This window comes from Myiozetetes cayanensis, unplaced genomic scaffold (assembly GCF_022539395.1).
Source record: "Myiozetetes cayanensis isolate MyiCay16 unplaced genomic scaffold, myiCay2020 scf7, whole genome shotgun sequence".
NCBI classification, from domain to species: domain Eukaryota; kingdom Metazoa; phylum Chordata; class Aves; order Passeriformes; family Tyrannidae; genus Myiozetetes; species Myiozetetes cayanensis.
The window spans coordinates 47387546-47401641 of record NW_026087964.1 but is presented as its reverse complement, the minus strand read 5'-3'; the positions used below and the strand labels follow the sequence as shown (position 1 = coordinate 47401641).

General features: G+C 38.5%; 1 protein-coding gene across 2 annotated transcripts in view; it reads right to left on the bottom strand.

Annotated features, from left to right (window-relative positions):
* Positions 1-2269: 2269 nt before the first annotated feature.
* Positions 2270-14096, bottom strand: part of PPP3CA (protein phosphatase 3 catalytic subunit alpha) — a 182670-nt gene continuing 170843 nt past the window's right edge. The window contains exons 12-14 of one of the 2 annotated variants that reach the window (XM_050338886.1): positions 11097-11194; positions 8394-8423; positions 2270-4009 (exon numbers count right to left, since the gene is read on the bottom strand). In XM_050338886.1, the coding sequence (XP_050194843.1) occupies positions 3816-4009; positions 8394-8423; positions 11097-11194 (322 nt within the window). In that variant the 3' untranslated portion in view covers positions 2270-3815. The remainder of the gene's footprint in view (positions 4010-8393; positions 8424-11096; positions 11195-14096) is intronic. The other variant, XM_050338887.1, reaches the window with a different exon arrangement.

The following is a 14096-nucleotide window of genomic DNA, read 5'->3' as shown; positions in this document are numbered from 1 at the left end:
TGAGCAACAGTATCTTGAAAAAAAGAAGGGAAAGTGATTTCTAAGGACTAAAACTGTAAATTTAGTTTGAATCTAGAAAGTGTCCCTAAATTTTCATAGTTTTTTTACACTCTGAATGCCACTTCAACTAAAAACTAAAGCTAGAGAGAACAGAGATCAGGACTGTACTAACAAGCAGCATCTTTTGGTGCCTGTTTTGAGTGCTGTTTTCTGGTTTTTCAATTTTTCTGGCTAGGTTCTCAGGAGAAATCCAAGTTATACCCATACTCCTCTAGAGGCTCCAGAAGGTCCTCCTTTGGCAATAAAAAAGGCCGTCTAAGAAAATGCTGAAAGAATGTATATACATTCCCAACAACTGGCAATACTGGCAAAAGCTTAAGCAGGGTTAAACCTACTGCAATTTGGGGGGGGAACCCTGGACAAAATCTTGTTGTCTTTTTCAGAAAATGTACACTAAGAGCTAATACACTTCATGCTTAATAGCTGTTGAAAAGAAAAATTATGATAATGCCCAAAATATAATACATGTATCTAACACAGTGGGATTAATGTGGTTAAAAAAATACAATAAATCTTGATGTGGGCACCAATGATATTTTTGCATTAAGGCAGCACATCTGGTAAGAAGGAAGAAACCTGTATTGGGAGACACAGTCCAGTGCATGACACATCACTGAGTGAGGTCAGGAAATCCAAATCTCAGCCTTCAGTGGTACCAGGGGTTTTTCCTCAAATTCATCTACAGTTCCTTCTGCAGCAGGAAAAGGAAGGACACTTGCAAAAGAGACTGGATGCCCTGAAAAGAGATAACCTTTGGAAATTTTATTTGTCCTTTTAGGAACATTTGAGTATAGCTCAGACTATCCCTCGGAGCCAGTTCAGAAACTGCCCCACGGTAGGACAGTGGGACTTGCTCCAGAAGACAAGTTAGACCATCTTAGCTGGACACCCAGGACACACTGCAAATTTGCATGCTCAGAGTATTTTTCATTCTTCTGAGCTATAAAAAGTTCAAAAATCTCCTTTGTGACCAGACACTGTACATTTCCTAATGGATTACTCATCCTGGGCTACCTTGCTTATCCGTAAGCTCTTTGGCAATCACAGCAGGCATTTGCAAACCCACCTCTGATTTGAGGCCCGGATCTTTTGGGTTAAGCCTACCAAGGGAGAGGCCTATGCCACACTGTCACTACTGAGCGGAAAAGCCCCTTTCTCACTGTCAAATTGGTTTGTGCAGCTGCCAGGGCCCAACTCAAATGAAAGCAGACAACACACGCTGCTGCACTGCCCCACGGTGCTGCTCTGTGCTGCACAGGGTGCCTGCCGAGCGCTGGCTCAGACGTCCCCACAGGAAAACTTACCTGAGGTAACCTACAGCTCCTGAGTGAGCACGTACACAGGGCTGAACGGGCAAGGAATGCAGTCACGCAAACTGCCACCATTCCTTTCTGCAGAGACCATGCCCATTAGTCAGAGGAACAGCTTCACTGAGCAGATGAACAGTTAAGACTCTATGTGTCTCTCCCTTGTGCTATATCTCTACACAATCTGAAATGAAAAATTAAATCTCAAATTGATCCAGTTTCCTAGTCCCAGATATTATGAATACTCTTTATTTTTGCCACCTGTCACATTTTGCCATAATTAGCAAGAGCTAAAGTAGGATAAAACATGTAAGAAAGCAGGCACTGAGCTTATATTTAATAATGGTACCTGAAGGGAGGACTAAAGCAATACCTACATCATCGCACCGTTTGGCATCGTCCATCGGTTCTTCACAGGATGATGGACTTTGGAAGGATGCTGAGCACAGTTAGGGAGAAAATGAGAAAGCAGACAGTTTGACAGTTCACCTCTACTAAAAGAGAGAGCACTTAAAATACAAAATTGTTGATTTTTTTCTTTCCCTTTGAGGTACGTTGTAAATGATACTAATTGACCTTTCCAAACACTCCAGATAGGGGGGAAGCACACAGAGGGCACGTGTTTTCTCTGTGTCTGTGGGTTACAGCCTATACTCATTTTAGCGAAAACCCAACTTCATAAGCAGAACTTGGGGGAAGTCTGCAGACATTCAGTAGCCTCAAAAGCTGGGTAATAAATGAACGTTTTTCTTATTAAAGAACTGACCTTGAGATGTGAAACAAGTCACTCTTCTTTCACACCGACGGTCTTCTCCTGTCCAAAACAAAAGAGAGCAAGAAGCACACACACGCGTGGTGCCTGTGCGCTTCTGTGACTGACACAGCAAGAAAGGGAAGAGTGCTTAAGTTCATGCACATTTTTATTGAGTAGTAATATAAAATGCTTCTTTCATTGTTACAAGTGCATGCTTTGATTGCCAACATTTCGAAGTCAAATTACAAAGGCAAGGCTGTAGGCTGTAGTGAATTACTTGGGCACTTATACAATTGTTAAAAAATATCAATGGACTGTTTTGTTTCCTTTTCTTTTTGAGAATGAACCAGTTGAAACCCGTAACTGATATACAAAGGGAAAAAAGTGAAAAAATTACACATTTTGTGGCACATGACAAAACAGAACAAAATGACTAAACCATTATGACATTAACAGTTATCATGCATTTAGAATTTCACATGTAACTACAAACTTATTTAAATTTCACAAGGTTTGCTAAACATGCTACCCATCTATATGTGCACTGACAAGCTTATGTTAAAAACTTTAAGAATACTCTCCCCCTTAGATTTTTCAAAGCTTTTTTTTGATTACAAAATTTCAAAGGCATTAAGCATTTTTTTTTTAGAGAATATAAAGTACGCCAGTATACATACATTTCCAGTATAAGTCAGACCACTAAGCGCATTACAGTCCCATACAGGCCTATACAGCCATTTTTTCTTAAAAAACATGCATAGGCAGATTTTTACAGAATATAGATGCTTTTCACTGCACTTAATATGGTGTCTTGTTCACTATACTTAAAAATGCACCACTCATAAATATTTAAATTCAGCAAGCCACAACCAAGACTTGATTTACCAAAAAAACCCCCCGAAAACCTCCCAAACCAAACCCCCCTAAATATAAACAGCAAAAAAAAGATAAATGTTATTATTCCAGTTTTTTTTAAACAAAGAAAAAGATAATTGCTGCCAAATTAGTAAGATAAGTGTTATATTTAAAGAAGGGCATTGAAGCACACTAAAGAAACCTGAGGTAAGCATAATCTGTACAAAATTAAACTGTCGCTCTCGCTCTCTCTCTCACTCTCTCTCTTTTTTTTGGCATTTTAAACAAATTTCCAACATTCTTTTTTTTTTTTCTTTTTTCTCTATATTTTTAAAGACTGCCTAATTTATTTCATAGCCATTGTCTGACAAGAGTAGCAAAACATTATCAATAAATAGTCCTTATTTAGTTTGTACATTTTGTTAAAAATGTTTCGATGTTGATGTTGAGTGCTGCAACTGTAAACGTACAATAGTTAGTAAGAAATTAAACAAAGTTTTCATGTCCAGTAACATAATAAAAGGCCTTTCAGTAACATATCTAGACGTTCCCAATGCAGTAGGAAAACATGTTCATTCCCCTAACTTTGCAATATATACCAGCATGAGCTTTCATTTTTCTACAAGCATTTAAAGGCATATCCAAAGGAGGTGTCTCTCCCCCACCCCCCCTCCCACCAAATTAAAGTTGACGATCTCTTCGTAGATGATTTTTGTAAACTGAATCCAACACCTGGCCCCCAGAGCAAGTAAGCTATTATCAGAGGCAAGAACATCCCACTGCTGATGTGCAGCAACCCCATCGCGCCCTGCAGCTCAACCCCCCCTCCCGGACAGTGGTCACTGAATATTGCTGCTATTACTGCCGTTGCTGTCCGTGCCATTAGTCTCTGTGGAGATTGCCTTGTTGATGGAGTTAAGGTTGGCATCGGATGGCACGTCTCTGCGCGGAGGCATTCGCTCATTAATTCGATCTAAGCCTTTGGCCTCTTCGAAGCTAGTGATCTTATGCTGGGGTGAAAATCCTTTGATAGCTAAATAAAGGATTATTAAAAAGTAAAATTAGCAAGGTAAAACTCTCGGTAGCTTTTTCCCCAACTCAGCAACAAGTGTGAAAGTCCTTCTTTGTGAAGGCGGCAATGAGAAGATCTGACAACACGACCGACTCCTTACCGTGCTCAGAAAGAGCTGGGTGTTAACCACCATCGTCTCTTGAAACACAACTATTTTTTTCAACACGATCAACTTCCGATACTTTTTTGTCCACTGGCGTTCAGCTCAGATGCTGACATGAAACTACAGTTTGCAATTAGGAACCATGCTTAGGGCACAGCCATGAGCTGTGGGTTATCATTTGTTGTCATCGCAGCCTTAAGGACATTGTGCCTTGCCCTTACACCCTTTAATGAGTCAAAACTCTCACTTGACTTTCAAAAATCAAGGAAAAAGTGCTGGCTAGTTACAGATGGTGATGACATGGTGAGGCCAGTTTGTGGGATATACATTAAAGCTATAGGAGATGTGGGGTGACCCTACAACAGGTTCTCAGTGCAGGTGAGCTGCTTGTTGAATGCTCAGGGCAGTTACCCTCCCTGACACATTCCTGGACTTCTAGAGAGCAGGTTGAGTCAAACAGCAGTAGCACTGTGCAACACGGACCTGGGATATTGTCATTTTGGCACATTCTTACAGTTTAGCTTTGGAAATGTACTGACAAAAGACCAAAGTTCCAACTGATCCTGAGGACTTTTGACCTGCCCTTCAGCAGCAACATTGGTGAGGCCACACCAACCTCACAAGGGAGACATAGGTTGGGGAATGCATTTGTAGAGTGTGATTTTTATTTAATTTTATTGTCTCTTTAATTGAAGTGTTGAAGATCCTTAGATACAAAGTAAAAGAGAAAAAAGCACTGTAGGCAAACAGCAAGTCGCAGCTCTATAGAGACTTTTGTCATACCTTTCCGTGTATTTTTCTCTTATCTGCACCAAATCAATGCACTGCACTTCCAGAAGTGGCATTTCTGCTATGCCTCTATCATAACATGCTATAGAGTAGAAATGGTGTGTTAGTACCAGGAAACTGTAAACTCCCTGGAGAGAAAATGGTAGGGGAGTTTCAAAGATTAAATTCAATATTCCTTCTCCCCTTTTATCTTCTCTTTACCTCATAGTACTCCTGTCTCTCCTTCCAATATGCTGTCCTGATTTTGGACAAGCTGGTAAATTCTGTTAAAAAAAGGCAAACACACCCAAATCTCCAGAACTTCCCTGGTACCAATCTACCACTCCTTGTATTTTAGGGAGAGCGAGACAAGCATTTTCACACTAATAGTTTTGCCAACCATTCCTGTGAAAATCGGTAGATCCTGTTTGCCTCAGGACTTAGTTCTTTAGCCAGTTTCAGAAATGTTATATTGGAACTTTGTGAAGTGCATGGGTCTTAACATGTATTATACTTCAACTCAGGAAAACAACAAAAACATAATGGTAATTAGTCAAGCGAATAGGAATGGAGCAGTGAAAACAGAACAGGCCCTAAAGTGAGTTTTCTAAAGGTTTGGGTTTGGGGTTGTTACTTGTTTTTACTTTATCTTCTATCACAAAAATTAAGATGTCTAACAAGCACCCAGGCCAATCCCTTAAAGCAGTAGTTTAATGGATGGCTACACTGAAGCTGAAGCACTTGCTGTGTCCTGGAGCTTGACAGAAGCACTGCCCAGTTGGTGTTACTGGGCCCTGAATCAAACTGCAGAGGGACAACTGGTAAAGGGTGAAACTTTTTCCCCCTCAGAAGCTTCATCTATGCAGACAAGTCATTGCAACTATGGTGAAGGTGTCTTAACTAGCAAGGATGGCAAATCTTGAAGGATTAACTTGAGGGGTACATATTGCTAGCACATGGGCACGTTCAGTCAATTGTATTTCAAGTAGACACGTTATCTGTAACACTAAGGAAGGTGCTCTGCTGTAGTTGCTGGTCAGACAATGAGTATTAGCAGGTTACATTGAGAGTATACTAAAACACAACACATAGTCACAGAAAATCACAGAGAACAGCCAAACTGTCAACAAGAATGCACACTGCAGATTAGAGATTGCCGATAGGAATAGGTAATTCCAACATAAATAGCAGCTTACTCACTGCTATTTATGCACCAAATCAATGCACTGCACTTCCAGAAGTGGCATTTCTGCTATGCCTCTATCATAACATGCCATAGAGTAGAAATGGTGTGTTAGTACCAGGAAACTGTGAACTCCCTGGAGAGAAAATGGTAGGGGAGTTTCAAAGATTAAATTCAATATTCCTTCTCCCCTTTTATCTTCTCTTTACCTCATAGTACTCCTGTCTCTCCTTCCAGTATGCTGTCCTGATTTTGGACAAGCTGGTAAATTCTGTTAAAAAAAGGCAAACACACCCAAATCTCCAGAACTTCCCTGGTACCAATCTACCACTCCTTGCATTTTGGGGAGAGCGAGACAAGCATTTTCACACTAATAGTTTTGCCAACCATTCCTGTGAAAATCGGTAGATCCTGTTTGCCTCAGGACTTAGTTCTTTAGCCAGTTTCAGAAATGTTATATTGGAACTTTGTGAAGTGCATGGGTCTTAACATGTATTATACTTCAACTCAGGAAAACAACAAAAACATAATGGTAATTAGTCAAGCGAATAGGAATGGAGCAGTGAAAACAGAACAGGCCCTAAAGTGAGTTTTCTAAAGGTTTGGGTTTGGGGTTGTTACTTGTTTTTACTTTATCTTCTATCACAAAAATTAAGATGTCTAACAAGCACCCAGGCCAATCCCTTAAAGCAGTAGTTTAATGGATGGCTACACTGAAGCTGAAGCACTTGCTGTGTCCTGGAGCTTGACAGAAGCACTGCCCAGTTGGTGTTACTGGGCCCTGAATCAAACTGCAGAGGGACAACTGGTAAAGGGTGAAACTTTTTCCCCCTCAGAAGCTTCATCTATGCAGACAAGTCATTGCAACTATGGTGAAGGTGTCTTAACTAGCAAGGATGGCAAATCTTGAAGGATTAACTTGAGGGGTACATATTGCTAGCACATGGGCACGTTCAGTCAATTGTATTTCAAGTAGACACGTTATCTGTAACACTAAGGAAGGTGCTCTGCTGTAGTTGCTGGTCAGACAATGAGTATTAGCAGGTTACATTGAGAGTATACTAAAACACAACACATAGTCACAGAAAATCACAGAGAACAGCCAAACTGTCAACAAGAATGCACACTGCAGATTAGAGATTGCCGATAGGAATAGGTAATTCCAACATAAATAGCAGCTTACTCACTGCTATTTAGAAAGCAGTTGTATTTTCTCTTACTTGTTTGTTCTGTAATTTTATTCACTGCTTTACAAAATTCAAAAACAAATTCCACTGGCCAAAAGGGCACATCTTACCAACGGACAGCAATCATCAGATTTTTTTTTCAATTAACTAAAAAAAAAAAAGATACCCACAGAAAATTTGAGGGGGCAAGAACAAAATACAACTGAAGAATTTTGTTTTAAAGGGGAATTCTGAAAATTCTTCTTCCAAAACTTTATAATGCTGAATGAATATTGTGCATCTACTTTGCAATACACATAGTTACTCAGATTTTAAGTGTAGTATTAAAAATTGCTTAAGAGTTAAATTAGGTCTGTCAACAAACCACCATAGTTTTCAATACTAAATGTTCAAAAATCTTCCAAGGCAGCCAGTCACTTTATATTTGTAGTTAAAATGGTGCCTGTGTTAATGGTTGCTCTAATGTAAATATCCAGTGTGTAAACTGCCACTACGAGAGGAAGCAGACATCTTGCAGACAAATGTCTCATGTTGGTTTACTTTTAAAGAGAAACAGAAACATGCTGAACTGTAACAAAAGACCAATAAAATTTTTTTAGTAGCTATCAAAAAGAAACAAACTGAGGCAAAAGAAATAGAAAAAGGGGAAAACAAACAAAATCATCAAAAAGAATATTTATAAAAAGCTGTGTGTTTTCCTAGACTAGAGATCACTGAGGATAGTTTGAGGCAGAGACAAGAGCCAGTCTCCAGTGCACAGCTTTTGAGCTATGTGTCACAAAGCATTTATGATCTGCTGCCGTGTTATGTCCCGTGAAATCCAAGTTCCCTGATCTCCTCCTGTGGCATTATTATTCAGTGCTTCAACATACAGCAGCTCCAACGTGATTGTAACTTTCAGAAAGAAAAAAATCTCAACAGCAGCAACAGAAAGAAAAACCAAAAAAACATTTTCCCCTTTAAAGCAATTACATTTTGGTTAATACCGAGCCACAATTGTTAGCCCAACACCCACACAATCTGTACAAGCTACAGCAAAATGAATACACCCAGCAGAGCCCTTATCTGTTGTGGCACCAACAGAAAGGGGACTGGCCAATTTACCTTCATCAGCCTCAATAGCCTCAACAGTAGCTGAAGAGAAGAAAGGGGTAGCAAAACGAATGAGAAAAATGAGCAGAGGATTTTAACTCTAAGAACAAGTCAGTGAATAGCAAAGGAGCTACAACACTAATGTTACTGTAAGTGCTGGATTTTGGCAAAACAGACACACAGAGAAATGCTTACACAAAAACAATAATTTGCAGATTGAATTAAGCTAGAGTTTGTTTTAAAGCAGAAGTTTCACAAGCTAAAAGTTCTTAAAGACACATTTGAGTAGTTTTCTTTTGACTCAAAAGAACTACAAAATGTAAATGTCTTCCATATTGCACATCTGACCTGAAAAGGTCATTATGTAATTCTCCCAGCTCTGAATAAGAGCAGTTTGATTTGCCCTGTCAAAAGAGAACAAAAAATGGCATAAAGCCATCACGCAAAATTCATACCACTTACAAAATCAGCCTGAAAAGTATTAGCTACCAGTACAAGGCAAAAGAGTTCCACAGACAACTTCTCAGAATTTTTTTTTTCTCTCTCCTGACTAAAAGAAACCTCCCCACAGCATGGGACGGAGTTTACTCAGAAAGCTTTGCCTTTGCTTGCAACCTTGCCCAGTCTGCTCCATCTGTAAGCTCTCTTTTTGTCAACCCAGTCTCTGAAAACAGTATTTTCTAATATTTTATTTAAATCAATGGATGTAAGATTGAAAGCTGTTGGACCCCCAGAATTGCAAAGCCAGGTCAGAGAGAGCAAAGTTTGTAACCGGGAGGTTGCTGCAGTGTTATGGAATACCATGTTACCACTGTTCTGAACCCATTCATTGTTCTTAAAGACATAATTTCACTTGAATCTTACCCATCAGCTTTGGTATGATTTTTTTTTTTTACAGTCAGAGATTTAGAAGCTGATTCAAATCATCAAATGCAATCCAATATAGCAAATATTTTAAAAGAAATTTCGATTTTCAAGAATTTCTCTGATTTCAAGAACAGCTCAAGAAGTCAAGTTTTTAGGAATTACTCTCTTTTTTTCCGTCTTATTTTCCCCTACATAAAATCCCAATTTTTTATTTTTTTTTGTAATTAGGATGTTAAATATAGATTGAGAGATAAATTCTAAAATACCTAGACTATTTTCTTGTTGCATGGAGAAATAACCCGCATGCACCAATGTAAGTCTATGCCTCTCAAGCTGCAGATGGCCAAGAGAGATGGTAAAAATCAGGAAACGAAAACAATGCAAACTCAAAAGAAACAGAAACATGATAACTAGTATGAGAAATTAAAATGAATAACCGGATCCAAACCAGCACTGACACATTAGAAAAAAAAGACGACTAAAATGTATACTTCCACAACAGAACATACTACTCATATTTTCTGTTAATACATATGGTAATATGTGTGCTTAACAGAAACTATGTGAACTTCAGATTATTTGGTGAATGGGTATACTACGTGTTAACTAATGCAGAAGCTTGTGTATAGTAATGTTTTACTCAGCCAGAATACTGCAGTATGAGGAGATTTTCCTTTTAGCCATTGTAGCAAGAACTTTTGGCAATTTTCTCAAGTTCATTTCTGTTCCTAGTATTTTGCCAGGGCAACAATAGCAGTTTCCTTGGACCAAATTTTCTGACAAATGTAAAGCAACTATATGGAGAAAAGCCTAGGTAAAGACCACAAACCCATTAAGAAAGGCATCCTGTGAAATCATATTGCAGCATTTTCAAGGCAGAACGTTACTATGTCTATAACACACAAGTCATCAACAAGAAAAAAGGGAAGGGAAAAATGGGGAAAAGAAGGTTTACCACCGTATACCTGAATCTTCTGGGTAAAAGAGACAGTAAAGGGAAAAATTACAGAGAAAAAATGCTCCAGGAAGGAAACAGGAAAACAAGAGGCTGAAACTGTGTCAGGGTTATAAAGCATTTCTATTTCTTACATCTACTGCCAACAGAACCTCAATATATGAGAGATCTTTTAGTGTGCCTGCAATATATTCTACAGCAGTACACACAATAAAAACTAGGAGAGCTTACAGGAGTAAATGAAATATTTTGTAGCTCATTATTTCAAAAGGAGTCAAAGGCAGCCCTACTATAGACTTACAAATTTCCTATAATACAAGAAGCTCTTGGTATAAAACTGACAATCTGTATTGTGTTTGTATACAAGGTCAACACGGTGTTTCTAAGAGCGTCCCTTCACTTAGGCTTAAATCAGAGAAAAATTGTTCTCATGCTGTCACTTAGAATTGCTAGGAGAGAAAATCTAATTCTAGAGCTATTTTCCATTGGTGATTCTCTGTGAGGAAGAACAAATCAGATAAAACAGGAGTCTGAGTGTCATTATCTAATCTGAACCTTCATTATTCCATGTATCAAAGTCTGTTCTTAAAAAAAAAAAAAAAACCACCAAAGGTGCTGCCAACTGTGGAAAGAGCGCACTTCACACACAGTCTCGATCTACCCTTCTGAGCAGCTGACTTTCAGGGACTCTCCCCCACCTCTTTCCCTGGAAATCAGTGGTACATAGTAAGTCTTGAGAAGTGGCCTTACATGAACTGCTCACAAAGGCTCCAGCACAACAAACCGCCTGTTTTATTCTGCTCGGACAGCTGCCGTTACTTTTCTTAGGTTCTGCAGTTGAAAACCAATTGGTTTTTTCACGTGTAACAAGACACAAAGGCAAACAGGCTTACCGCTTTGCAGTGTTTGTTTTCCTCCAGAGAGCACACCACTGGGCAGCATTCCTGTTGGAGTCAGACCTTTCAGCGTCAGCACACTCTCACTCTCTTCTCTGTGAAAGTTAAAAAAAAAAAAAAAAAGGAAAAAAGAAAAAAAACCACAAAGTGAACAACTTTCTTTTTTTAAAAAATATGGAACATGCTTTAGACACCTTGAGCAACATATGCCCTAACTCACGTGCCCTAACCTACAATGATTTGGTTATCTCTAATCTCCTTACCAAGACAGACTGAATTTGGTGGTAACATCAGCACCAGCGCAGTTCCTCTCAGTGCTTTGTACGTGGTTAACCTTTGCATCACACCATACACAGACTCCCATTATACTTTACACTACAATCTGCATCTGTGAAACAATATATATGCAAACCCACAAACCTGGGAGGAGAAGGACCAACAGGATCAGTTCTTGCCAACAGTACATTTAAGCATCTTATACTGTGTGGTCCAGAATCAACTTAAATTGTTGATTTGCTCTTGTCTGCACTAGGAAGCAGGTGCATTATTTATTGATGATCATCACTTAAAGAAAGGCAGCTGAAAGTTCATTAAAATTAATAAGCATTTCCACCCTTGCTTAATATTTTTGTATGCTAAAAATAATACTGGATTCAAGAAAATTGTTTTAGGAAACCTAAGTATGTTTTGCTGGTTTCAAATACATTCAGTTTTTAATACAAGGCAAGAGGAATACAACAGCTCTATCCAGAGAAGCCTTTAAGTACAGCTTTCTACAAGGACTGTAATGCTGCCTGTGATGACATACTTTCTCAGCAGCAAAACTAACCCCAATTCCTTAAGAGAAACCTATTTTGAAGTGCTTTACTTTGAAGTATATAATGACATTAAGCTGGAGGAAGCAAACACAAAGACAGAATTTAGTTCCACATTCACTTGAGGATAATGTGGTTTTGTCTATAAAAACTGTCTCTCAGCAATTCTACTACTTACAATTTTCTTTAGACCTATGTGCCCTGAATTACTCACATATTTCAAACAACTCTTATTTACCAACTATATATATACTCTTCAAGTTCTATTTTTAGTTTGAAAGTAATTCTCCTTTTGCTCACCTCTCTTTGTGTAATAGTCAAAATCAAACTGTGACGATTTCCCCTGCAAGTTTCCCAAGCAATTAGAACTAATGAAACAGCGATGTATTTTCAGAATTAACACAGTATTTTCATCATAAAGAATTGCACACCAAATTTTTTGCTTTCTCTTGATTATTCAGTTTATTTCATCACTCTCTTTTTTTTTAAATTAAACTGCAACGGGACTATTAGCTTTATCCTCACAGGATAAATTTATTCACTGTATTTTTATTATCTTTAAACTGCATATGCACAAGAATGCTCTGTACCACAGATTCTGAGATTTTTTAGCTTTCGGTGTTCCTTAATTTCTATTTGATGTCACAGAATCACAGAATCTTCTGAGCTGGAAGGGACCCACAAGGATCACTGACTCCAACTCTTAAGTGAATGGTCCATATGGGGATCAAACCCATGACTTTGGTGTTATTAGCACCATGTCCTAACCAACTGAGGTAACCTCAGATTCCACTTTATTTAATTTTAAAAGGATAATAGATTAAATATTTTAACCTCCCTTCTCAGGGAAATATCAAGACTGATTTTCATCAGTGCCTTAAAATGTTGATATCCATTAATTTGTACGTATAATATTTGTATAATAATATATACTATATTACATTTATATTTGTATAATAATATAATTATATAATTATATTATATGTAATAATATAAATAAAGAGTGATCAAAGTTTCAAACTGTGATAAACCCCTAAGATATGAGGCTTATGCATGTTGCTTTGGACAGAACACATGTAAGAATTATTCTGTACCCTTCTTCCATTCTTGAAACCATTAAAAAGCTTCTGCCCCACAGATTTCTTTGAAAAAGTCTTTGACATAAAGGTGATGTCAATCATCTGCAAGGTTATAAAACCCCAAATATATCAGCTGAGCATTCAACTTCAGATGCTTCTGCTTATTAAAGTTCCCACTTCTGTTGAATTAATCTTATATTTCAAAAGGTGCTCCACAACAAAATACAACAGATCCAGAAGCTGTGGTTGAAGGTTATGGGAGAAAGCAAGGTTTCCAAAACTTTGGTTGCTCCACTATCATCACAAAAAAATAGTTGCGCGGTTTTATGAAGGTGGTGGCAATGTCAGCACCAGGCTCTCTGCCAGACTTGGTACAGAGGAGCAGGTGGAAACATTTGATGGCTCCCTCGTCTTGTTTAGGGAAAAGGAATGATGCCAACAATTTTTTTTATGGGCACATTTTGAAGTAGCTTGTGCATCACTAGGAATTCACATGTAACACTTTGGGAAAGTCCTCCATCTCAGTATGCTCTTTAGAGCTATCCTATTGCAATCTGCAAGGCGTGGACAAACTGCAAAGTCCACACAAAGCCCTGATGAGAACCTGCCCACTGCTTGCATGCTGCAGGAGAGTTTCAAACAAAGTTTGAGAATTTCCTCTAAAATTGGGACTATATTCTTCAAGTAACTATTTCATTTATTCTTCTTACATCAGTCACACAATGAATTTTTTAGAACTCGCTTGATTTTCTGCTAACCATAATAGCCATAAACTGACTACAGCAGAGCGATACACAGCTTCCCAAGGAAAAAAATCCCTCTGCTGAACTGTATGTTCCATATTTAGACTTCAGCACAGTACAGCATGTTTTCTCTTCTGCTCAGAGACATCAAATGGAGAGTTCTAAACATTGGGTAGCAATTAGTTACTCATGTTCATGTGTTCGGGGGAGTGAAGCCCAAGGAACAAGCTGCTGTTGCCTGCACAGCGACTTCCTGGATTTCCAGTTAAATGACCCTAACGCTTTCATATTTAGTCATCTTTACTCGTGGCTGCAGCAACATCTGTGGGTGACAAAGTGGGACAGTTGGCTTCTTCTTTA